General features: G+C 43.7%; 1 protein-coding gene across 1 annotated transcript; it reads left to right on the plus strand.

The window, feature by feature from the left end:
- The first annotated feature begins 235 nt into the window (after positions 1-235).
- LOC132781293 (phosphatidylethanolamine-binding protein 1-like) lies at positions 236-21,805 on the plus strand. The gene is made up of 4 exons (XM_060785426.2): positions 236-455; positions 17,943-18,052; positions 18,861-18,961; positions 21,484-21,805. The coding sequence occupies exons 1-4, from the start codon at positions 321-323 to the stop codon at positions 21,708-21,710; spliced, it is 573 nt and encodes a 190-aa protein (XP_060641409.2). The 5' UTR covers positions 236-320; the 3' UTR covers positions 21,711-21,805.
- Positions 21,806-25,515: the final 3,710 nt, after the last annotated feature.

Here is a 25,515-nt window from a genome sequence, read left to right on the forward strand (position 1 = left end):
ATGGAGTTAAAACATCTTAAGACAACAACGTCTTAAAACCACGCATTCCAAAATCGTAATCCGGAGCCATTCCATTTGTCAATTGCAGATATGATCACTCAGTGAACCACACTGCCTGAAGGCCACCAGACTCCCCAAGAACAAGGAAAGAAAGGGCTTCCAAAGGCTACATCTAGAGCTGGCCCAAAGCAGGCGTTTCCCAAAGCTCTCCGCCTCTTCCCTTCTGAGACGCCTCTCCTTGGCAGGATCCCAGCCCAGCCCTTGCTTGTCCTCATTCGGCTCCCTTGGCTGCTTGGTTTCAGGTCTCTGCCCTGAAGGTGATGTCGCAGGAGCTGAGCGCCTGGGATGGGGCCCTGTGCCTCTCGGAAGCAGATGCCAAGCCTTTGCACCTCTTGCGTGTGGCTTATGGAGACGTGGTGCTGAAAGAGCTGGGCCAAGAGCTGAGCCCGACCCAGGTAAGGCCTCTACTCATGACACCCGGTGGCACAAGATGCTTTGGAGCACACCTCTTGGGCAATCTGGACAAGGAGGGATGCTGGGAGTTACAGTTGAAAACTCCAGCACTTGGCTTGGAAACAACCCTCTTTGGCCTTCTCTCTCTCTCTCTCTCTCTCTCTCTCTCCATCTTCTATGCCCGTTTCAAATGCTTCATTTGTCTCTGTCAAGTGTCCAAGGAAACAAATGTCACGCTCACTTGCTTTGCACATTGCTTGGCTAGCTCCTTTGCTGTCCCTTAGCTGTCCTCTTTCTCATTTCTTTCTTTCTTTCTTCCTTTCTTTCTTTCTTTCTTTCTTTCTTCCTCTTTATTTCTTTTTCTTTCTTTCTCTCCCTTCCTTCTCTCTTTCTTCTCCCCCTCTCTTTCCCTCCTTTCTCTATTTTTCCTTCCTTCCTCCTTACTACTTGTAGATATACCACTAGTAGAAATCAGTGCTAAGGAGAGGTTCAGTGCTGAACTGCACTTCACAGAATTCTGGAATCCTAGAGTTCGAAGAGACCTCGTGGGCCATCCAGTCCAACCCTTTTCTGTCAAGAAGCAGGAAAATCGCATTCAAAGCACCCCCGACAGATGGCCATCCAGCCTCTGTTTCAAAGCCTCCAAAGAAGGAGCATTTACCATACTCTGGGGCAGAGAGTTCCACTGCTGAACAGCTCTCACCATTTATTTTATTTATTTATTATTTATTTATTTACTATATTTGTATACCGTCCTTCTCAGCCCTTAGGCGACTCAGGGTGGTTTACAATGGCAACGATGCCCCAAAACACCACAAAACATTTAAAAACATTAACACATAATATAAAACCACAACAAGACCTAAAAGCATACATCATTTGCATCTCCTAATAAAAACATTGTTCCATCTCGTCGTCCAGTCGTTCCAATTCCTATGTTTTTACCTTGCATTTTCAACAGTTGCTCAAACAACCAAGTCTTGACTCTCTTCCGAAATGTTAAGAGGGAGTAGGCTGATCTAATGTTCCCAGGAAGGGTGTTCCATAGCTGAAGGGCCACCACTCAGAAGGCCCTGTCTCTCATCCCCACCAAACTTGTTTGTAACGCGGGAGGGATCGAGAGCAGGGCTTCCCCAGATGATTTTAAAGTCCTAGATGGTTCATCAGGAAAGATGCGTTTAGACAGCTAAGTTGGGCCAGAACCGTTTAGGGCTTTATAGGCTGAGGCCAGCACTTTGAATTGTGCCCAGTCGCAGAATGGTAGCCAGTGGAGCTGGTGCAGCAGAGGACTTGTATGCTCCCTGAGCGTCGCTCCTGTTAGTAATCTGTCTGCCGTCCATTGGACCAATTGAAGCTTCCAGACAGTCTTCAAAGGCAACCCCACGCAGAGCACATTGCAGTAGTCTATACGGGATGTAACCAGAGTGTGGACTACCGTGGCCAAGTCAGACTTCTCAAGGTACGGGCGCAGCTGGCGCACAGTTAAGAAGTTCTTCCTCATGAATCCTCAAAAACCACCACTTGTGGAAAAAAAGGTTACATTGAGCATCTCAAGACCCATCTACAAACAGAGAACAGCCTCTGTCCAGAGTTTCTTTGATTGTGATCCCAGATACCCCTGAGGCACAAATAACTAAAGAGGGGCGAGGAGCTTCCAAACTGAAAATTGCTAATGGATCAATTGCCCAAACCACTAAAAGTATAGAACCCAGCACAAATGAGAACACCACATGTGCTCAGCAACAAGGACATTGTCAGCCTTCTGATATGGAAGTCAAGCAGAACTTCAGCGAGGATCCATGAACACAAAAAGGAAAACGTCAGTGAGTACAGCGAAGCCTAATAGGTAGGCCATCCTGAATATTACCTAATTATCGGACAGGACTTGATAATAGGAATAGACTGGTTTAAAATGGAGTTTATATTGTTTTTAAAGGGCAACTACCTTTAAAACGGTTATTTATTCATGTTTATATGATTGTGTTATTTTAGTTGTATGAAGTTATATTTATTGTTGTTTATGGTCTATTGCTATATTATTTTATGTATCTGTTGATTGTTGGAAGCTGCCTCAAGTTTCTTCAGGGAAAAGGGGCAGGGTATAAACAAAGCTACTGCTTCTTCTTCTTACTTCCTTTTCTTTTTCTCTTCCTCCCTTCTTCTCTTTCTCTTTCTTTTCCTCCCCTCTTCCTTTCTCTCTTTCTCTGTCTCTTTTCGTTTCCTTCCTCCCTTCCTCTTTTTCTCTTCATCCCTTCTTCTCTTTCTCTTTTTTTCTTTCCTCACTTTCTTTCTTTTCTTCCTTCTTGTATTTTTCTTTCTTTTCCTTCCTTCCTTTTCTTCCCTTCTCTCCCTGCCTCTCTTTCTCTCCTCACTTTTCTTCTTCCTCTCTTGCCTCTCATCTCTTTCTCTCTTTCTTTCTTTCTTTTCCTTTCTTCCTACTTCTATTTTTCTTTCTTTTCCTTCCTCCCTTTCTTTTCCTCCCTTCTCTCCCTTCCTCTTTAACTCCTAGTTTTTTCCTTTCTTCGTTCCCTCTTACCTTTCCCTTTTCCTTCCTTCCTTCTTTTCATTTCTTCCTTCTTCCATTTTTCTTTCTTTCCCTTCCTCCCTTCCCTTTCCTCCCTTCTCTCTTTTAGTTTCCTTCCTTCCTCCATTCCTCTCTTTCTTCTTTATTTCTTGTTGCTTCCTTCCTTCCCTCCCCTTTCTTCCTTGTTCTCTTTCTTTTCCTCTTTCTCTCCCTCTGTTCCTTTCTCTTAGTTTCCTTCCTACCTTCCCCTCTCTTTTTCTTTATTTTCATCCCTTCTCTTTTCTTTTTCTTTCTTCTTTCTTTTACTCCCTTTCTCTCTCTCTTTCCCTCCCTTCCTCCCATCTTTCCTTCCTTCCCTCTCTTCCCTTTCCCCTGTCTTCAGTCTATTCTCTCGCTTCACATGTTGCTTATCCCCTTCCTAGTTGTTCAAGAAGCTTGGTCCTGACGTATGGTTCATATGATTGGATCAAGGCTGCATAGGTAAGGGTAAAAGTTTTCCCCTGACATGAAGTCCAGTTATGTCGGACTCTGGGGGTTGGTGCTCATTTCTATTTCTAAGCCGAAGAGTCAGTGTTGTTCATAGACACCTGCAAGCTCATGTGGCTGGTATTACTACATGGAGTGCCACGATCTTCCTGCTGGAGTGGTACCTATTGATCTACTTACATTTGCATGTTTTCGAACTGCTAGGTTGGCAGAAGCTGGGGCTAACAGAAGGAGCTCATGCCGCTCCCTGGATTCTAACCTGCAACTGTTCTGTAAGAAGTTCAGCAACTCGGCGGTTAACCCACTGCGCCACTGGGGGCTCAATGGCCACATACAGATTAAAATAAAATCAGATAAAAACAAAACACGGGGAAAGAAATCAGTCAAGGTGCGTGCCTGTCGATGAGTACGTGCCAAACCATTTCAACACTCATTCAGACACAGAATCATACAAAGCACCAGCATAAAAGGGCTCAAACTTTGTGCCACAAAACAACTTCTCCAAGGCAGGAAGGCACCATCCGAGGCCTTCCTACAGACGGCCATCCTATCATCTTTGTGCCAGAGAGCCGCTTTGTGGTTGGCCAAAGGCAGCTCCTATCCAAGTTCTTCCAAGAGTTAAAAAAAATCTACTCTCCTTTTTTAAAAAAAAGCATGGAATGATTGCACATTCATAAGATGATCAACATCAACGTATTTTGGAACGGCCAACTCCTTTAATCGGGACAAGATGTTTTGAAAAACCTGAAAACTTGGCAGGGAATGAATGTTGTCCAAAAAGCCGACATCTGCTCCTAATAGGAAACTTTGTGCATTTGGAGCTTGAATGTATGCTTTGTTGGCTGGAGACAGACCAGCTTTTCTCATTCAGACATAACTCGGGGCGTAATGGGAGAGGAAACAGACTGAGAAATGTGGCACTTGTGAAATAGAGCAATTTAGAGTGGCCGTGGATAGTGAGATCCAGGCCGCTAGGCTGCTGTGGGCAGAGCCTGGCGAGATGAAGAAGCCAGTATTTCAGAATAAATCTCACCAAGTTGAAGAAGAAGCCACCGAGGTATTTTATTCAATCAGCTGGTTGTGATGTCAGCCCCCGGTATCCCACCAAAGTAAACTAAGATACTGTTGGAAATAGAAACCTTCCAGGCCTCCGCTAACTGTTTGCTAATGTATATATTTGTTAACCTATATTCTATGTGTATGTTGATTTGCCAGTTTGACTTACCTCTTTGAAGTGGGAGGAGTTATAGATTTATTTACTTATTTCAAGCTTTTATACCCCGGGGCTCAAGGCAGCTTACAGAAGGCAACCATTAGATGTCAAACATTGTACTAACAATTAACACTAACCAACAATTAAACAATTAAAACAATTTTAAATGCACCAAAATTACAAAAATTTAAAATCGCCAGTTTGAAATCATTTTCCAGGATCAATCCATTGCCGGTCACACAGGTCAGTTATATTCCATTGTTGTATTTATTGTTTGAAGGCTTGACCCCAAAGCCAGGTTTTAATTTTTCTTCGGAATACCAGGAGAGAGGGGCAGATTTGATATCGTTTGGGAGGGAGTTCCACAGCCAAGGAGCCACTATTGAGAAGGCCCTGTCTCTCGTCCCCACCAGTCATGCTTGTGAACGTGGTGGGATTGAGAGCAGGGCCTCCCCCGATGATCTTAAGGTCTTAGATGGTTCATAGAGGTAAACTGGGCCGGAACTGTTTAGGGCTTTATAGGCTAAAGCCAGCACTTTAAATTCTGCTCGTAAGCAAATTGGCAGCCAGTGGAGCTGACATAGCAGGGGGGGTGGTGTGCTCCCTGTACCCCTCTCCAGTGAGGAATCTCGCTGCTATCCGTTGGACCAGTTGAAGCTTCCGGGCAGTCTTCAGAGGCAACCCCACATAGAGTGCATTGCAGTAGTCTAAACGAGATGTAACAAGAGCCAAGTCTGGCTTCCCAAGGTACGAGCAAAGCTGGTGCACAAGTTTTAATTGTGCAAAAGCTCTCCTAGCCACCGCTGAAACCTGAGTGCTTACTTAGGCGATCCCTCGTTGTCTGAGTAGGATTGTCTTCCAAGATCAGTGTACTGGTGGTGGGTCCGTAGGTGACTGTGGAGCCCAATTCTTGATCTGCATGTTCTCCTGCAGTGAGGGCATCGATTTCCAGGTGGAAGGCGGTCCCAGTTGGGGTTGGCTTGATGCACTTTCCTCTTGGCACGTTTCTCTCTTTTGCTCTCCATTCGTTCCTCTTCAAATTCTACAGCACCGCTGGTCACAGCTGACCTCCAGCTGGAGCTATCAAGGGCCAGGGCTTCCCAGTTCTCAGTGTCTATGCCACAGTTTTTAAGGTTGGCTTTGAGCCCATCTTTAAATCTCTTTTCCTGACCACCAACAGTCCATTTTCTGTTCTTGAGTTCGGAGTAGAGCAACTGCTTTGGGAGACGGTGGTCAGGCATCTGGACAACGTGGCCGGTCCAGTGGAGTTGATGGCAGAGGACCATTGCTTCAATGCTGGTGATCTTTGCTTCTTCCAGCACGCTGACATTTGTCCGCTTGTCTTCCAAAGAGATTTGCAGGATTTTTCGGAGGCAATGGTGATGGAATCGTTCCAGGAGTTGCATGTGACATCTGTAGATAGTCCACATCTCGCAGGGTATAGCAGGTTTGAGAGGACAATAGCTTTATAAACAAGCATCTTGGTATCCCTATGGATGTCCCAGCCCGCAAACACTCTGTGCTTCATTTGGAAAAATGCTGCACTCGCAGAGCTCAGGCGGTGTTGTATTTCAGTGTCAATGTTGACTTTTGTGGAAAGTTGGCTGCCAAGGTAGCGGAAATGGTCAACATTTTCTAATGTTACACCATTAAGCTGTATTTCTGACATTGGAGAGGGATTGGCTGGTGACTGCTGGAAGAGCACTTTGGTTTTCTCATTGTTCAGTGACAGGCTGAGCTTCTCATATGCTACTGTGAAGTTGTTTAGAGTGGCTTGTAGGTCTTCTTCTGAATGCTCACAGACTATGTTGTCATCAGCATATTGGAGTTCTATAACAGATGTTGTAAACTTGGTTTTGGCTTTAAGTCTGCTGAGGTTAAATAGCTTGCCACTTGTCCGATAGATTATTTCCACTCCAGTCGGAAGCTTCCCATCAACAAGATGAAGTATCATAGTGATGAAGTTGGAAAATAAAGTTGGGGCAATAACATATCCCTATTTGACACCATGCCGGACCCTATTGATAGGCAATTTAGGCGATTGCTGTAGATCCTCAAGCCTGACCTGGCTATCGACACAGAGTTTTGAAATAACATTTCTGTCTGGCCCCTCAGAGCCAGCCCATTGTCCAAAAGTTCAGTGATACTGGTTTCTTGATGGGATCTGTGGATCTATTCTTCTGGGGAAGGAGAACCTCATTGTTGGAGAAACTGCAACATCCCATTCTCCTCGGGGTGGGGAAATGTCCTTTGTGAAGAATGATTAGAGTGTCCAAACGGTTACCCAATTCCTAAGTGGCCTGATCTTCCGAGGCTTAAGAAAAGGGGGCATCAAGCTATTGTCTATATTGTGAAATGTTTGAGAGTCCATTCAACAAAATGCAGACCCAGGGCAGCTTGTGGCACCTGAGCTGACCAGAGTATGTTTTATACATACATATATGAAATTATTGGGGACATGGGGCATATACAGGGGTTCATAAAAGTATAAGGGGGCATGCAGGGTTGGGAAGAGATGGGTCCATGTTGTGGTTGTTAGTCTTTCTGCAGAGTGGCCAAAACCTCACTCTTATTATATCATTCTAGCCGGGTGTCGTTGCCAAAACTATGAACTCCCTGATTATGAACTATTTTTTATTGGTTGTACCTCTGACTACAATACCATTCTTTTGACTAGTAGTTTTCAGGTGTTCTTTATGTTCATAGAGATTCATATTTGCCAAACAGAGGTGATATCATTTTACCTTTGCAATAAGGTTATGGTGCACTAGAATTTCCAATAGATTATGGACTTTCCAATAGATACAGTACACTGCAAAACAGTCATTTTAATACAGTGCTACCCCTTGCAGTTCCCACTCCCGTCCCAGCTGGAGCCAGCTCTGCCATGTTCTGCCAAGCCTTGATGGCATCAAAGAGGCTTCCCTGCGGAGGAGGGAGTACAGCGCACGCCGACCAATGGGAGAGCGTTCCCCACTCTCGATGTAGATTTCTTCCCTCCAATAAACCAAGAGGGACCAGCTGTCCACTAAACAAAGAGTGCTGGAAATGGCTCTTGATGGAATTGTGTGGTCCCAAGAAGGGACAGACAATGGAACCTAACTGGTCCCAGGAAACTTTTACTGTGAAAAAATGGCAGAACTATTGTCCATCCATGTAGGATTGATGGCCAGTAGCTGGGAAGAGGGAAATGTCATGGTGGGAAAACAGGATATGGCTTTTTCATTCTTTGGGAACTGCCATACCTTACTTACTTAGATGATCCCTCGTTGTCCAAGTAGGATTGTCCTCCAAGTGCGGTGTCCTGGCGGTGGGTACGTAGGTGACTGTGGAGCCCTAATCTTGACCCGCATGTTCTCCCACAGTGAGAACATCAGTTTCCAGGTGGAAGGTAGTCCTGCTCGAGGTTGACTTGACACACCTTCCTCTTGGCACGTTTCTTGCTTTCGCCCTCCATTCATGCCTCTTCAAATTCTACAGCACTCCTGGTCACAGCTGACCTCCAGCTAGAGTGCTCAAGGGTCAGGGCTTCCCAGTTCTCAGTGTCTTTGCCACAGTTTTTAAGGTTGGCTTTGAGCCCATCTTTAAATCTCTTTCCGTATACCATTCTTGAGTTGGGAGTAGAGCAACTGCTTTGGGAGACGGTGATCGGGCATTCGGACAACATGGACTGTCCAGCGAAGTTGATGGAGTAGGAGCATTCCTTCATTGCTAGTAGTCTTTGCTCAGAGGTGGCCCTAGGTAATTTTCAATGGTAAGCAAGCAGTATTTTGCCCCCACCACCCACCCAACCCCAACCAATCACTGATATATATTTTCTGTTCGTGGGAGTTCTGTGTGTCATATTTGGTTCAATTCCATCATTGGTGGAGTTCAGAATGCTCTTTGATTGTAGGTGAACTATACATCCCAGTAACTACAACTCGCATATGTCAAGGTCTATTTTCCCCCAAGAACACCTCAAGAGCGCGCCTGGGCAAAATAAACTATACTGCAAATGCTTACTTTGCGTAATGGGTTGAGCCGCCCCTGTCTTTGCTTCTTCCAGCATGCTGACATTTGTCTGCCTGTCTTTGCAAGAGATTTGCATGATTTTTCGGAGGCAATGCTGATGGAAATGTTCCATGAGTTGAGTGTGACGTCTGTAGACGGTCCACGTTTCGCAGGCATATAGCAGGGTTGGAAGGACAATAGCTTTATAGACAAGCACCTTGGTATCCGTACGGATGTCCCGGTTCTCAAACACTCTCTGCTTCATTCGGGAAAATGCTGCACTCGCAGAGCTCAGGCGCTGCTGTATTTAGGTGTCGATGTTGACTTTGGTGGAGAGGTGGCTGCCAAGGTAGTGGAAATGGTCAACATTTTCTAATGTTACACCTTTAAGCTGTATCTCTGGCATTGGGGAGGGATTGGCTGGTGACTGCTGGAACAGCACTTTGGTTTTCTCGATGTTCAATGACAGGCCGATCTTCTTGAATGCTCCTGCAAAAGTGTTTAGAATGGCTTGTAGGTCTTCTTCTGAATGCACTCAGACGACGTTGTCATCAGCATATTGGAGTTCTATAACAGATGTTGTTGTGACCTTGGTTTTGGCTTTCAGTCTGCTGAGCTTAAACAGCTTGCCATCTGTCCAATAGATGATTTCCACTCCGGTGGGAAGCTTCCCATCAACAAGGTGAAGTATCATAGTGATGAAGATGGAGAATAAGGTTGGGGCAATAACACATCCCTGTTTGACACCTGATTCCACCTTAAATGGGTCACTTTGGGAGCCATTGCTGCCCAAGACTGTTGCCATCATGTCATCATGGAGGAACTGCAGGATGTTCACAAATTTGTTAGGGCACCCGATTTTTTGGAGGATGGTCCAGAGAGCACTGTGATTCACTGTGTCGAATGCCTTTGCAAGGTCAATGAATTCCATGTACAGAGGCTGATTTTGTTCCCTGCATTTTTCTTTGAGCTGTCGTGCAGTTAAGATCCTGTCCACGTTTCCTCTGGAGGGGCGGAAGCCATTCTGGGATTCTGGGAGGGTGTCTTCTGAGAGGGGTAGAAAGCGGTTTGCAAGGATTCTTGCAAGGATTTTCCCAGCTGAGGTTAGAAGGGAGATACCTCGATAGTTTCCGCAGTCCGTTCTTTCCCCTTTTTTGAAGAGGGTGATGATGGTGGCATCCTTGAAATCTGCTGGAATGTTCTCGGTCACCCATACTTTTTCTATGAGCTGGTGGCGTTGTTTTGTCAGCTCAGGTCCTCCCTCTTTAAAGATTTCAGCAGGGATCCCATCAGGTCCGCTGGCTTTGTTATTTTTTTTGTTGGTTGATGGCATTGCTGACTTCTTCCAAACTGGGCAGTGCTGCAAGCTCATTCCTGGTTTGTTGTTGCGGGATTTGTGAGAGGACCTCTTCGGCCACATTGGAGCTGCGGTTCAGGAGGCTTTGGTAGTGTTCTTTCCAACATAGTGCAATTGAGTTTTGGTCCTTCGGGAGTTTGGTTCCATCTGATGAGCCTCCTGATTTTCTGCCTCCTGATTTTCTGGGCAGGTAAAGTCTGTCACCATCACTATGCGGGTGTAATGCATAATGCATTGTCATCAGTTTTCTTGTTTTTTTGTCCAGATCATCCAGCTCTGCTTGTGTCTAGTTCACAATCCCAGCAGTGTATCTAATGATGAGGATGGCTCAGGTGTTGAGAGCCTTGATCGTATTTCCGCCATTTAATTTGTTCTTCAAAACCTTTCTGATTCTTTGGATATATTCTTTGCTGACCACATTTTTCACTTGCCCATGCTTGATATTGTCCAATTGTAGTATGCCCAGATATTTATAGGCTTCAGGCTGATTGCACTTTATGGTTTGTCCGTTTGGCATCTCTATTCCCTTGCAGTGTGTAATTTTCCTTTTCTTTAATGCCACTGTGTCACATTTGTTTAGGCCAAACGCCATACTGATGTCAGTGCTGAAGATTCTGACTGTTTTGGTCAGTTACTGGATTTCTGTTTCTTATTTTCCATAAAGCTTTAGATCATCCGTGTACAGCAAGTGAGAGATTTTTGGTGAATTTTTTGCTGTTTGGTAGCCTAGTTTTTTTAAAATTATCATCATCATCATCGTCGTCGTCGTCGTCGTCGTCGTCGTCATCCTTCTTTGATTGCCAAATGGGGGCCTATCTGTCATTTAGATATGGAAATGCCCCAGTGCCATCTTAACTGCCATCTCAGAATGCTATTTTAAAAGGATCGCCATTTCCCTCCTGTATGGTTTCAAACATGATCCAAGATGCATCTAGACTGTCAAATTAATGTAGTTTTGGCCCCACTTAGACTGCCACAGCTTGAGACTATGTGTTCCAGGAATTTGTAGAATATTTTCTGCCTGCTCTTACCAAGAGTGTTGGCATTGCACCAAACTACAAATCCCATTATTCTATAGCAGTGAGCCATGGTAGTTAAAAATAGTAGTAGTAGTAGTAATAATAATAATAATAATAATAATAATAATAATAATAATATAGAGTTAAGAAGGGGAACCTGAAAGGTCTCGTTCTGAATCCAGTCTATTCTCCTCTAAAGAAATGTAATGATGATGATGATGATGATGATGATGATGATGATGATGATGATGATGATTTAGAGTTAGGAAGGAGAACCTAATACTAAAATTTGTAGAATACCTTCTGCCTGCTCTTCCCCAGAGTGTTGACATTACATCAAACTACAAATCCCATTATTCTATAGCAGGCAGCCCTTTCTTTTCCCAACCTTTCCTATAAGGACATCAAAGGGACAAATAGAGATAGGTTTACCAGTTATTTATTATTTGTTCCATATCTGAAAGCATGTTATTCAAACCTCTGGGACAACTTTTGGGGTTTTGGATGAACCAAATAAATTTATATAAAAAGGTAATGACTTCACAACCTGACATTATTGGTTGCTCCTTGGGACTATTGTCCCACCCAATCACAGGACACCAAACTACCCTTAATTTAAATATGGCCTATAGATTTTGGTTGCTATTGACTTTACAATTGAGCATTATTGGGCAGTTCCTGGGACTAATTAAAATCACATTGTCTAATACTAATTGAAACCAAACACAAGATATAGACATCGATACATGAAACATACCCCCATTGCTGAAAAAGTCAACACCTGGGAATGGATGCATAATGACAGATTGACAATCTAGGGGAGTTGTCTCAATAATTTAACCCAAAATCTAATAGAGATGACAGATAAAATACATATAAATCCAACACCCACACTTCTGAAATACGTTGTACCTGGTTGTGAAGCTTGCTTGCCCCCATTTCAATCCATATCAGCATCAATTAAATAATATTTTTAAATAAACTGATGCATAATTAGTACTTCATCCCAGTGAAACCTTCTAAAATTGGTTTGGTTCCCTCTATGATGCTAGAAGGGATATTCAGAAAAGGGAATTATGAACCATATATGACTACAATGCAGTGGGGTTAATACATTTGCATACATTATACTACTACTATCAGATATGTTGAACCAAGAAACTATGAGTCATATGTGGTTACAATGCAATGAAGTTAATACATTTGCAGGTGACATTATGTGATTCCTATCAGATATGTTGAACCAAAGAAACCATGAGCCATATGTGGCTACAATACAATGAGGTTAATACATTTGCACATGACATTATGCAATTCCTATCAGATATGTTGAATCAAGAAGTATATGTTTGAGAGGGCCTTCTTCGGCATTAGCCAAGGATCCAATTCAATCTTTAAATATAAACAATGGATCTCATTTCTATTCACTGACACACTTGGAAATTGCCAAACATTAGGAAATCACAACTATATATTTTTGGATATAGAGTGTGGTCCATTGTCCTTGTGGGAAAACGAACTTTTTCAATAAGGCCATGAAAAGGTGTGCAGGTACAGCTGTACCAGGAGCTCCAATTTTGTTTGCTTTGCATTGAATGTTTGTTATAGTCCTAAGTTTCAGGGACTCTGCAGATAGGTGGCTTCTTTTGGCTGCAATCATAGGGCAAGCCACCTGTCAATTATAGTTAGGTTCCCTGGTCCCGCCCCCTTTGGGTTTTTGGAGGGAATAGGAGTTCAGTCCACACAGAGAAGCTTTCCATGCAGGACATAATATCAAGAGCTCCTGTAGAAAGCTTCGTCCCCTACAGCTTGGCCGGGGTTATACAGCCCACAGCTTGGCCGAGGATCATACAGCCTTACAGCTCCTTTGCGGAAGGACTTCAGCCAGCCATCATGGAAACCTGAATTCTTTTTCCCCTGGAAGTCTACAAAGCTCTGCTTGGTAAGGGTCACTCGCGGAAGCCAGAAGCAGTTGGTACCGGGTGCAGGGGCTCCACGCCAACAGAGGCAAAGACAGACTGCCCAGATTAGAAGTTAAGGATTTCCCCATTAGTTACAGTTATGAAGATAGTGCCTGTTCCCCATGGACAAGATTGAGAGAGAGCCAATAGACTGTTAAGAAAGTCTTAAAGTACCCGATTGTTTTCATTAATAAAGACCTTTGTTGAACCTTTAAGCAATCTAAAGACTCTGTTTTAAGGAAATCCAAAGGCCTTTAATCTGAGGCAGCCCCGGCGTCCCGTTGGGCACACGGAATGTATGTCCTGTCTACAGTCTTATGCACAGGCCCAGCATGCGACAGCACAAAAGGGTAAATAGTTGGAGACAAATTTACTTGGCATTTATTAGATATACCACATTTAAAACCCTGTTGTTTGCACCTTCGGACAATCTTTGGGCTTTTGGATGAACCCATTTTCAATATTCCCAACAGGAGAAAGGGAATATTATAAATAAGGTTCTTGGATCTACTGATATTGAACTGATATATAGATCTTGCAATGAAGTCTGATTGTAATTGTGATTTTATTCCAGGTTTTGTGAATTTGTTCCCTTTTCCCCCCCATAACTGTATTCAATCAGTTTAATCCTGACAGTTGAAATAAAATATTATATTTACCAAATGTTTGTACTCTCTGATATTGAACTAACATATAGATATTGCAATGGAGTATATATATTCATATTAACAAGGAGAAGCGAGTAAGAAATTTATTATTATTATTATTATTATTATTATTATTATTATTATTAATTCTATTTAATCCTGAATGTTGACATAAAATGCTTAAAAAAGTCATAGGGACCATTGCTCCAGCTAGCCAATCACAGGCCAACAAATGACCCTCATTTGAATCTAAACAATGGGCTTTGGTTGCTACAATGAAAGCATCCCCTTTGGAACCATTGCTCCAGCCAGCCAATCACAGGCCACCAAAAAACATTCATTTGAATCTTTGGGCTTTGGTTGCTACAACGGAAGCAACCTCTTTGGAGACATTGCCCTAGCCAGCCAATCACAGACCACCAAACGACCCTCATTTGAATCTTGATGATGGGCTTTGGTTGCTACAATGAAAGCGACCCCTTTGGAATCATTGCTCCAGCCAGCCAATCACAGGCCACCAAATGGCCCTCATTTGAATCTTGGCGATGGGCTTTGGTTGCTACAACGAAAGTGACCCCTTTGGAACCATTGTCCCAGCCAGCCAATCACAGGCTGCCAAATGGTCCTCCCTTGACTCTTGCCAATGGGTTTGGTTGCTACAACGAAAGCAACCTCACAATCTGGTCTTCTGAGGCTGTCCTTGGGGCCATTGTCCTCTCAGCCAATCAGGAGCTCAGAGCCCACCCTATATAAAAGGCCTGCTGGTCTAGACTCACCAGCATTTGCAGGTGAATCAGCTCCTTAAGACAGCCAAACCATGGCTGCTGCCAAGAAAACCAAGAAGACTGTTACTTTGAGAAAAAGTCGTCATGGAAGACCCCGGAACGCCCTCACCAGACGCGGGAAGACCTCAAGGCCCAAAAAGAAGGTGGTCATGGTCAAGTTTCCCAAGAGAAATTACTATGCCACACGCTGCCTGATGCCTTCCTTCTTCAACCGTAGGATGCGAGCCCACCGCTTTGTGGCAAAAAAGGGCAAGCACCCCACCAGGGGGGGACAGAGCCATCGCAAGATGCCCTTGAGGTTAACCAATCGGGTGGTGGCCTCCAGATCAAGGAACCGCAAGGCACCCCTGAAGCTGGCCAGCCGGAAGGCATCCCTGAGAGCTGCTGCGGCCCGGAAGAAGTCCCTGAGAGTCACCCGGAAGGTGCCCATGAAAGGCGACAAGAGGAAGAAGCTCCTGAGGGTAACCAAGCAGAAGGGGGCTCCACGGTCCCACAAAGCCAAGAAGAGCTTCAACTCCAGAGCCGCCTATCACAAAGCTCTCCAGATCACCCTGAAAAAAGTGGCGAAGAAGAAGAAAGCCAAGTGGGTCATCCCTAGAGCCAATAGACGATGCCAGGGCAGCAGAACGGATCATGAGGCCTCCAACCAAGGGTCCCTTATCAATCAGAACCAAGACCATGGCTCCTCCTCCCTTGATGCTTCTGGGTTGACCCAGTCAACTGCAAATGCTTTCCCAAACGTCGCAAGCTAAAAAGGAAGTCCTTCTCTCTTCTCTGAAAAAATGAAATAAAAGAAGCCAGGCTGGAGGAACAACCCACTGAGAAGAGAGAGAAGGAAAATGGACCCAAATCCCCCCTGCACCAGCCTGCTCAAAAGATCCGCCAGCCTTGAAGGAGGCCACCTGAACCCAAATTTCAAGCCTATTTCACCAAATTAGATTTTATCCAACACCAGAAGAGAACAAAGAGAATAGTAATTCATCCCAAAGAACAGAGAATGGAAGAATGGTGACTACAGCCCAGGTGTCGACACCATCCCCTTCCCTCAAGGATTCCACCTAGAAATTCTAATAAAAGCTGGATCTTTTGAAACCCATCTCTTGTGTCATGGCAGTGTTTCTTGAATTTTGCCTTAATTCATACATTTATGCCCTGGGGGTGCGTCATATTGAGTGTTTGATCTCAAAATGGGAATGGGTTGAGGGATGTTAGGGGAATTGGTGGGGGGGGGGGGGGGGGGGGGGGAGGGTCGTGGAGAAAGAGAAGGACATTGCATGATGAAGAAAAGAAGAATGAAGCCATTGGTGAAGATTTTGGAAAGGCAGAGTCTACTAAGCATTGGTATTATGAGGGGATGGACTGGGAAGACCAAGGTTGACATCACAATGGGATCAATTGGGAGGACCAAGGTTGGCATTATGGTGGGTTTAACTGGGAGGACCAAGATGGTGGTATAGTGGGGTTAACTAGGAGAACCAATCCAAGCTGCTGCACCTACTAGATGCTCAAGAATTGAAGTAGAAGAACCAACAACGAACAAGCAGAAGAATAAAATATATAAATACAATCTATATAAATAAAAATGTAATGTTCGTTTGTGGGATTAACAGAACTCAAAAACCACTGGACGAATTGACACCAAATTTGGATACAAGACACCCAACAACCTAATGTATGTCCTTCACTCAAAAAATTGATTTTGTCATTTAGGAGTTGCAGTTGCTGGGGTTTATAGTTCACCTACAATCAACGAGCATTCTGAACCCCACCGACAATAGAATTGGACCAAACTTGGCACACAGTTCTCCCATGACCAACAGAAAATACTGGAAGGGTTTGGTAAGCAGTGTCCTTTGGTTTTGTAGTTGTAGTTCACCTACATCCAGAGATCACTGTGGACTCAAACAATGATGGATCTGGACCAAACTCTACAAATAATATTCCCAAATGTGAACACTAGTAGAGTTTGGGGAAAATAGAATCTTGACATTTGGGAGTTGTAGTTGCTGGAATTAATAGTTCACCTACAATCACAGAGCATTCTAAACCCCACCAACGATAGAATTGGGCCAAACCTCCCACACAGAACCCCCATGTGGGCCACAGCAACGCGTGACAGGGGACGGCTAGTATAATATATAAGAAGATTTTATATTTTATTTTTTGAATAAAAAAACTTTGCACTTTTCTTTACATATTGATCAGAGCTGACAAATGGACCAATTAGAACAGAAAGCTTCAACTGGAACTCAAACTTAATTAAAGTAAGCCCATGGAATAAATGGGACTTGCATAAGTGTTGGTTCACCATTCAGCAATATTTCTGGATAGGATTGACCAATAGGATCCAGTCTTTGGGGTGTTTAGTCTTTCCTAGTCTGGCTTGGTTCCTTCTGACTTGTCCATGTCCTGAATAGAGTTTACCCCAACTTTTTCTTTGATGGGTTCCATCTTTCAAGAAGCCACTCCAAAGCAGGGAGATCCCATTGGTTCCTCTCCAAAGGGAAAGCCATTGCGATGAAGATGGTGGAGACGTCTGTTCATTTCTAATCAAAACTTGCCCAAATTTGAAACCATCCCTTTAAATCTGAAACAAAGAAACTGACTGTTAAATAAAAGTAATTGATTCAGGAATAAGCAAAGTGTGTCCATTTGTGTTGCTTCTAATTTATGGAGACCTTAATAAGGTGAACCAAATGCCGGATTTGCTTGGCAAGATGTCGTCAGAGGGGATTTGCCTTTGCCTTGCTCTGAGGCTGAGATCGTGTGACTCACCCAAAGGTACCCAATGGCTTTCCATGGCCGAGCAGAATTTGGATCTTATTTTCCCAATGCTCAAATTGCTAGAGCGCCCTGCTGCCTCGTGGTAAACATATCGAACAAACAAGACAACAGAAAAACAAGGTTGGGTCGCTCTGACAATGCGGGCTGCGGCACAAAAAAGCCAGCACTAAACCAAATATGTTCCCTCTTTGAGCGGGATGCTAAAAGCACTATCGTCAATCAGAAAAAAATGAAGATTTTAATTATCTGTTTGTGCGGCTGCGTAAACATTTAATTCCCCCTCATGTCTGAAGTACGCCTCCTGTTAATTGGAATCAATTTAAGCACACTTAAGGTTCATTTCTATATAAATACAACTTTTAGAATAATTGGACGGATAGAAGCAGGGCCTGTTTTTTTGTTCGGAACTAAATGTCTCCTTTCAAAGAGCAATTAATCCAATAGGACAAAGGAGGGGGTTGAGATGTCAATAATGATTAAGGGTTTTTTATTGGAAAACGAAATGGGACCACAGTGAGCCTTCGGTATCCATGGAGGCTCCAATTCTATTGTAGACAGAGGCATTATATAAGATGGCAAAATCAAGGTTTGCTTTAGGGAGTTTTTCTTTTTGAAAAAAAAAATTCAAGCTCTGGATGGATTTGGGGTTTGATTCACTGGAGTTGGGGACAAGGGTCTTCTCTATCCATGATGCGGATTTGCCAATGTTTTATCTTGTAGGTCCAGAACCACCCAACATGCATCGACTGGACCGGATGTGACCCGAAGAAACTCTACACCCTGATTCTGACCGACTTGGATGTTCCCAGCCGGGAAGACCCCAAATCCAGGTGAGGGAGAGATTCCCCACAAGCAGAGACCAAGACTGAAGAACATCCCCAGGAAAGAAAAAAGAGGAGACACATCTCCAAGGGCTCCTCTGCCATCTGGATTATTGAATCACGAATTGATGCAAGCCCCAGGCCTACATTTTAATGGCCGCCTCCGGGATCTGTATAGAACAAGTAGAAAATGATCACTGCCCAAAGGACAACACATAATTGTGCAACTGTATCTATACAAAACGTCATAATATTTAATCATTTTTGGAAAATGCTCCTAGAAAAAGCCCCAACTGACCATTTGTACAAAGTTAGCAGAAGACATCTCTGGAGTTGAAAATCTCAGTCCTTTAGCTCAGTGGTTCCCAACCTTTGGTCTTCCAGCTGTTTTAGACTCCAGCTCCAAGAAATCCCAGCCAGCTTCCCAGTTATCAGGAATTGTGGGAGCTGACGTCCAAAACACCTGGAGAACAAAAAGATTAGGAACCACTGCTTTACCTGGACCAACAAAAGCCATCAGGATTATTATATAGTACAAAACACAATGGGGATGGGTGGATAGATAGGTGGATGGGACAGATTGATGTTTGGATGGATAGATAGATGGATATGTATCCATCAGTGTCAATGGATAGATAGGATAGGTGGATGGATAGATGAGAAACAATGAGCTTTCTTTATAATATCTCTCATGGGCACTGAAAGTGTCTGCCAACCACATGCCACCAAAGGTACATGGGCAAGATCAGCTTTGGATTTTGAATTGTGAGCAGCGGATGTTGACTTTTGCTCTCCCCCCCCCCACTTTCTCCTTCAGAGAGTGGCACCATTTCCTGGTGACCAACATGAAAGGCCACGACATGAGCAGCGGGTGCGTCCTGACCGATTACGTTGGCTCTGCACCAGGCAAGGGCACAGGTAGGTCGGCCCCATGGGCCTAGAAACCTCAAGGGGTGAGTAACCACAACAATCCTAGCTATGGAGTTCACTCACTTTCCAAAGCCATGGCAGTAAGATAGAGGGCACAACGGTGGGAACACCTCTCCCTGGGCAAGCTTGACCTCACCTGTCATGATGGATTCAGTAGTGTCCAATGATTCATGCATGTTCGTGTTCCAAACCATGGCTTTGGGCAAATCTCCGATAGCAACCCAGGTGCTCCTCTTCTGCAAAGGCAAGCAGAGACGAAGCCCAGACACCAAACAATGCATTTTTTGCTTTTGGGTGGGTCGCTTTGCTTGCCTCGAAGATTAGCGGAGCCTGCTAATCTGGCCTGCTCTTCAAACAATGCTCATGGGAGAGTCCGTTGTTGGATCTTTCTTTCTACCTTGACAGCTTCTTGGCTTTTCAGTTTGGGAGAGATATTTTCTCCTCCTTGTGGATGATTTTTTTCTGCTCAAAGAGCATGGTAGCCCTGGACTAACAGCTCCAGAGATCAGTAAGACATGAAAGGGGTTCACATTTTAATTTAGATGAGCTTCATTCGCAATCTTGGAATCTATATATCCAACTGAAGTACTTGGGCTTTGCCATTCTCTAATGCAATCGTTCTCAACCTTCCTAATGCTGCGATCCCTTAATACAGTTCCTCATGTTGCGGTGACCCCCAACCATAAGTTGATTTTTGTTGCTACTTCATAACTGTAAAGAATTGTTATAAAATATCTGTTATAAAATATCTGATATGCAAGATGTATTTTCATTCACTGGACCTAATTTGGCACAAATACCTGAATTTGAATACTGGTGGGGTTGGGGGAGGGGTTGATTTTGCCATTTGGGAGTTGTAATTGCTGGGATTGATAGTTCACCTACAATCAAAGAGCATTCTGAACTCCACCAATGATGGAATTGAACCAAACTTGGCACACAGAACTCCCATGAACAATAGAAAATACTGGAAGGGTTTGGTGGGCATTGACCTTGAATTTTGGAGTTGTAGTTCACCTACATCCAGAGAGCACAGTGGACTCAGACAATGATGGATATGGACCAAACTTGGCACGAATCCTCAATATGCCCAAATGTGAACACTGATGAAGTTTGGGGAAAATAGACCTTGACATTTGGGAGTTGTAGTTGCTGGAATTTATAGTTCACTTACAATCAAGGAGCATTCTGACCCCCGCCGATAGAATTGGGCCACTTCCCACACGGAACCCCCATGGCCAACAGAAAATACTGTGTTTTCTGATGGAAGAGATATGATGCTCTAATGGAACACAAAAGGACTCTGACTCCCCCCCCCCCCCCACCTAAATTGTAATGAAAGAAAGAAGAAACCTATTATTCCATCATTACACACCCAGCTAAACCACACTCCTAGAATTACTATTAACCACAGTCATGGATTGTTGTGTTGCTAGATTTCCTATTGCACCCCCCCCCCCCAAAAAAAACCATCAACCATTTCCAATCTCTCTAACCACCTTAAGTTGGTTTCTCCTTTAAAACTCATATCAGTTTGGCAACCTTGGCAGTCCATTCGAGGCAAATGTCGACATCTTGAACTGCCAATGGAAACTGCCCATGTTGGAAGTCTGTGCCAAGTCAATATGGGAATAATTCCACCCAGAACAATATTTCCCAGGGAGGTCCTCTCTGTCCCCATCACAAAACAATTTCTATCCCTTTATAACAGGTCAATTGACGCTTTGAGCCAATCCCCATTATGTTGAATAAGAGGGATAGCATACAGTATTCTATTGTCATGGGAAAGAATTGCAGTTAAGCCCAGAGGAAAAAGAAAAATCGGGATGGGTTTCTCTCCGAACCTTAGGAGCTCTGGGGTCTCTAGACCAATTATTTCAGCTAGCTTTGCTGTATCTTAGATGGGGCTTAGCTAGCCATTCCCATAGGTTTCACTACCATTGCTAAGGACCCTTTCACATGGCGTAAATATAACACTACGATTCCACTTTAAAAGCCATTGTTGTGTCCTATGGAATCCTAGAGCTTGTAGTTTGGTGACCCAGCTCAAGTTCTCTGGCAGAGATTTCTAACTGAATGACAGACCCCAGGATTCGATAGGTCTGCACCATGACAGTTAAAAAGTGGTATCATAGTGCTATAACTGTGAAGTGCAGTACTCAATGCAGTGGTCAATAGTTGAAATTGACTGCTGCCCCCGCAAAGCCTAATAGGAGTGGCTTTTTAGCCTCAGGGTCATCTCCCTGTTGGATCCAGGGCCATGAACATGTTGGATCCAGGGCCAAACCTGCCCTTCTCTTCAGGCTTGAATGCCCCTTTTGTGGGGTGGGATTAAGTTCAACAAACAGCTGTGGATTACAGTGTTGAAAAGCTCACGCCCAAGGCCTGCGCTGTGAATGAAGAGAGATCACCCTGTACACTTTGTTCCCAAACCTTTGGGGATTTGTCTCCAGTCTGAGCAAGATCAGCCCATAGTTTGACATCATACATTCTGTTCTTGCCCACTGCAGGACTTCAGCGCTACGTCTGGTTGGTTTATGAGCAGCTGCAGCCCCTCACCTGTGACGAAGCCATTCTGGACAGTGTCACCGCCACTGGGCGTGCCCATTTTCGGGCCTCGGCTTTCCGTAAGAAGTACAAGCTGGGGGCTCCGGTGGCGGGGAACTGCTACCTGGCCGAGTGGGACAGCACTGTCCCCAAGATCTACAAGCAAATGAATGTCAAAGAGGACGTGTGATCCTGGTCTGGGGAAAGCCAGGCATCGGAGTTTGGAAGAGTCAGTGGGGAATGGAATAAAGCAGATTGAATAAAGAGCCAAAATGTTCCCATTTACATCTTTGCTGTCTGGTAGCCATTCTACACTTGGGTTCCCAAACTGCTATGACTTAATACTGTGGAACCATGGGAGTTGTAGTGACGAGGCTTCACCTTCTCTGCCAAAGAGGACAGGTGTCCCACCAAACTATGGATCTCAGAATTCCACAGCATTGAGTCAGTAGTGTCCAACTGCATTCATTCCTCAGTGCAGATGAACTCTTGGATAGGCAAAACTAGACAAACAGCTCAATTATGAACAATACAGTTTGCTTTCAAAACTGAAATAGGTTGAGTATTCTTTTTCCAGAAATCCAAAAAATTACAAAATCCAAAATAGGTAGCTGGGATGGTGAGACCTTTGCTTGCTGATGGTTGATACACTCATTTTGTTTCATATAGAACATTATTACAAATACAGCCTATGAAATGACCTTCAGGCTAAGTATATAGGGAATATAGTAAATATTGTTCAGTTCCCCCAAAATCCAAAACCAATACGCAACCCTTCTGCTCTCAAGCATTTCAGGTAAGGGATACTCAACCTGTACAGACAAATGAAAATTCAGGGCACATTTCAGAGGTTATCTAAATCCCAATGTAATCAGTTGTTGGAAACCAAACTTGATTGCTAAGTACGACAAAAGCTGAGAACACAATTATGCCGGGTCAGAACATTTCAAATTTCCCAAGGTTCCTTTTGATAGAAGAGTTTGATCAAAATGGGAAATGGATCGATATTCAAAAAGAGAGCCTCTGTGAGCAAAACAGGCATCTGAAAATGGTTGCCCTTTCCTCAGGCATATGTTCATCAGCCTTCAAAAAAGGGGAATGAAGGCACTCATAATAGAAATGCCTCCCAACGGCCATTGAAATAACAGCTCGTTCGGCCCTACTTCCATTGTTCAGGTGTGAAGCATCCATCTCTGCTTTTAAAGCATCACTCCCATGATGGGGCTAGCAGTCATGCTACATATTTTAAAATAAAACACTGTAGGTGGGATGTGTTTCTTGGAGATGTTGAAGGCCATCCCATGAAAACTATCCAGGCTTAAGAGAGCCATAACTAGTACTCCCCTGCCTCATTTTATCAATTTATTTCCTTTATTTTGATCCCATCTTTCTCCCAATACAGACTCAGGACCAGCTGGCAGCCTGAAAAGGAAAGCACTTTGAGACAGGTGGCAGTGAGGACATAAATATTACTTCTGTCTTCATTCTAAGAGTTTGCAAGGAGCACCAAGAAAGGGCTTTTTCAGGGCAGGAGCACAATACATGGCCGAAGCTCCTCCTCAGTTACTGGGGAGGGCAACTGAAGAAGGCTAGGAAGCTGCATTAGCCCTCAGGAGAACGTGAAGGGTCATGCTTTCCACCATACCAACCTTTGGTAATACAGTCACGTATAAGTCTAGTTCATGTATAAGTCTTGCTCATGCATACATCAAGAGTATTATACATACATACCCATGTATAAATCAAGCTCATGTATAAGTCGAGGGGCCAAAATTATGGATTTTTGATGGGACCCATGGATAAGTCAAGGGTCATTCCATGGGGAGGGGAAAGTGCCAATGCCAACTTGGAGGCCCCAATGATCATTTGACCAGCCAACTATTCAAAAAGGTCAGAAATAGCTCCATGGCCGAGAGAGCAAAGTGGATCAGTACTTTCTTTAGATTCTCCTTGGACAGATTAGGTTCTTCACCACTCAGTATTTTATACATACACACACATACCTACACACACACATTCATTAAGGTACAGTGAAGTCGATCCAAGTTTGGGGGGTCAACCTTTGTATGAAAATTTCTAGACGTATTCATGAGCAAATGCAGTAACACTCATACATTATTACCCCCAAACATGCTGTAAAGTTGAGTTTCTTGAACTTCTTTCCACTTGCGACCCCTTTCTGCCTAGGAAATTTGGATGTGACATCAGGTATATGAAAATTGGTATAAAATCCAAACATTTACTGATCACAAATAAGCACTTGCAAGGCTTGCTATACAGGCTGATTTTCCTTCTTATGAAGTATAGCTGAAACATCTTCAGCAGAGTCCATTGTAAACACTGCACAACACATTCATGTAAATGCCTAAAGCAGCCAGTAGGTGGCATTCAGAAAAAAAATTGGGACTCCCAACTTTTAGCTAAAGGGACCCCACAGTTTAAGAAGCCGTGCTTTGAGGTACACTTTGGACATTCTCAATGGTTGCTCTTCCCCTAGAGAGCACTGTGGGTCATTTGGAGGCAAGGCATGGGCCACAATGGAACATTGCCCACTCCTGCTTTACACAGAGATTAGAAGACGCTTCTTCCCTCCCAACTAAGGTGGACGACACAGTGACGTCTCCGTCAAAAAGGCTCTCTCTGCTGCTGCTGCTGAATGTCCCAAAAGCAGGGAGGGCGCAACCGTCCGTCCTCCGCACCCGACGGGCAGCGGGGAGGGGATGCTCCCTCTGGCTACAATGACACAGCAAAGCGTCGTGAGCAACATTTTTATTTACAAAGATTATTAAAAGCTCTGACAAGTTTATCATGCTCTTCCTTTCGAACCTGGAAAAAAAGTAAAATCCTTTTGTTTTGTTTTTTTGTCTCGTCTCATTTTCGTGGGGAATTTTTTTGTTTTGTTTTAAAGTGCATGCAAAAGAAGTAAAGCCTTTTTTTTAAACCTTTTTTATTGTAAGAAAATACACAGTTTGAAAGTGTGAATAATGCAATATTCATGACCAAGAATTTCGGGGGAGAAGGGAGGGAGGGGAGGTAAGGAAGGAAATGTGGGAAGGAGGAACCAAAGGTCGAGGAGGAGGAGGAGGAGGAGAAGGAATAATAACAGGACGCAGCAGGGCCGGTCGGGGGAGGAGGGAGGAAAGTTCAAGGTGATGCGACTGAGAGACAGTGTTTAAACTCCAAAGATTGATCTGGAAAAGAGGTGGCAAAGGGGAAGGAAAGGGGTGGACGTGGTCCAGAGAGGGGTGGGGACAAGGAGGCAGGTAGTAAAAAAACTTCTGATCAGAGAAACAGTTAAAATACAATATGAAAATAAGTAAATTTCTCCTTAAATTTCCTTCTATACACAAAATACACAATTTGACAAGGCCCAATTTGTGCTCCTGGGATCCTTCTGGGCGTCTTTTTTTTATTTTTATTTTTTAAGTGTATTCACATTCTCTGCTACAGCAGAAAATGATTTATGATACAATCAAGAATGTGCCAAAGACCGCGGCCAAAAAACCCACTTGGCCTGGCCTGGCCCTTTTATTTTATTTTATTTTTTTCAAAAAAATCAGTCTCTCCCTCTTTCCCCACCCGCCCCCCCTTTCCCCGCCCCGCCGCCCCCAAAGTAATAATTATGTCCACCACTGATATGTACAGCACAAGTCAGAATTCATATTTTCTGTAAAATGTATCAAATTCTCGATCTCTTAATAAATTTTTTTTATTATTTTTTCATTTAATTATTCCTGATGAATAAATACCAAAAAAAGAAATCATCGTAATAATAATAATAATAATAATAATAATAATAAAATTAAAAACTAAATGTTATGCAGCAGCTGATTTAAGGTAAGGCTGCGATATCCATCTCTCTCCCCCTGGGGAATCTGACTTCTGGTTTTAAAAATTTTGTGTGTGGTTTTATTTTGTTTTTTGCTTGTATTTGTCATTGGTTGGTGGCAACACAACATGAGTGATTGCTCAAAAGCAAACATACATCCACTTTG

The sequence above is a fragment of the Anolis sagrei genome, chromosome X (assembly GCF_037176765.1).
Source record: "Anolis sagrei isolate rAnoSag1 chromosome X, rAnoSag1.mat, whole genome shotgun sequence".
Taxonomy (NCBI): Eukaryota; Metazoa; Chordata; class Lepidosauria; order Squamata; family Dactyloidae; genus Anolis; species Anolis sagrei.

Bases quoted from the DNA above. Each gene is read 5' to 3' on its own strand.
- LOC132781293 (XM_060785426.2), top strand. From the start codon at position 321: ATGTCGCAGGAGCTGAGCGCCTGGGATGGGGCCCTGTGCCTCTCGGAA. The intron at 18,053-18,860 runs GTGAGGGAGAGA...TTTCTCCTTCAG, and splicing joins CGGGAAGACCCCAAATCCAG to AGAGTGGCACCATTTCCTGG. The intron at 18,962-21,483 runs GTAGGTCGGCCC...TGCCCACTGCAG, and splicing joins TGCACCAGGCAAGGGCACAG to GACTTCAGCGCTACGTCTGG.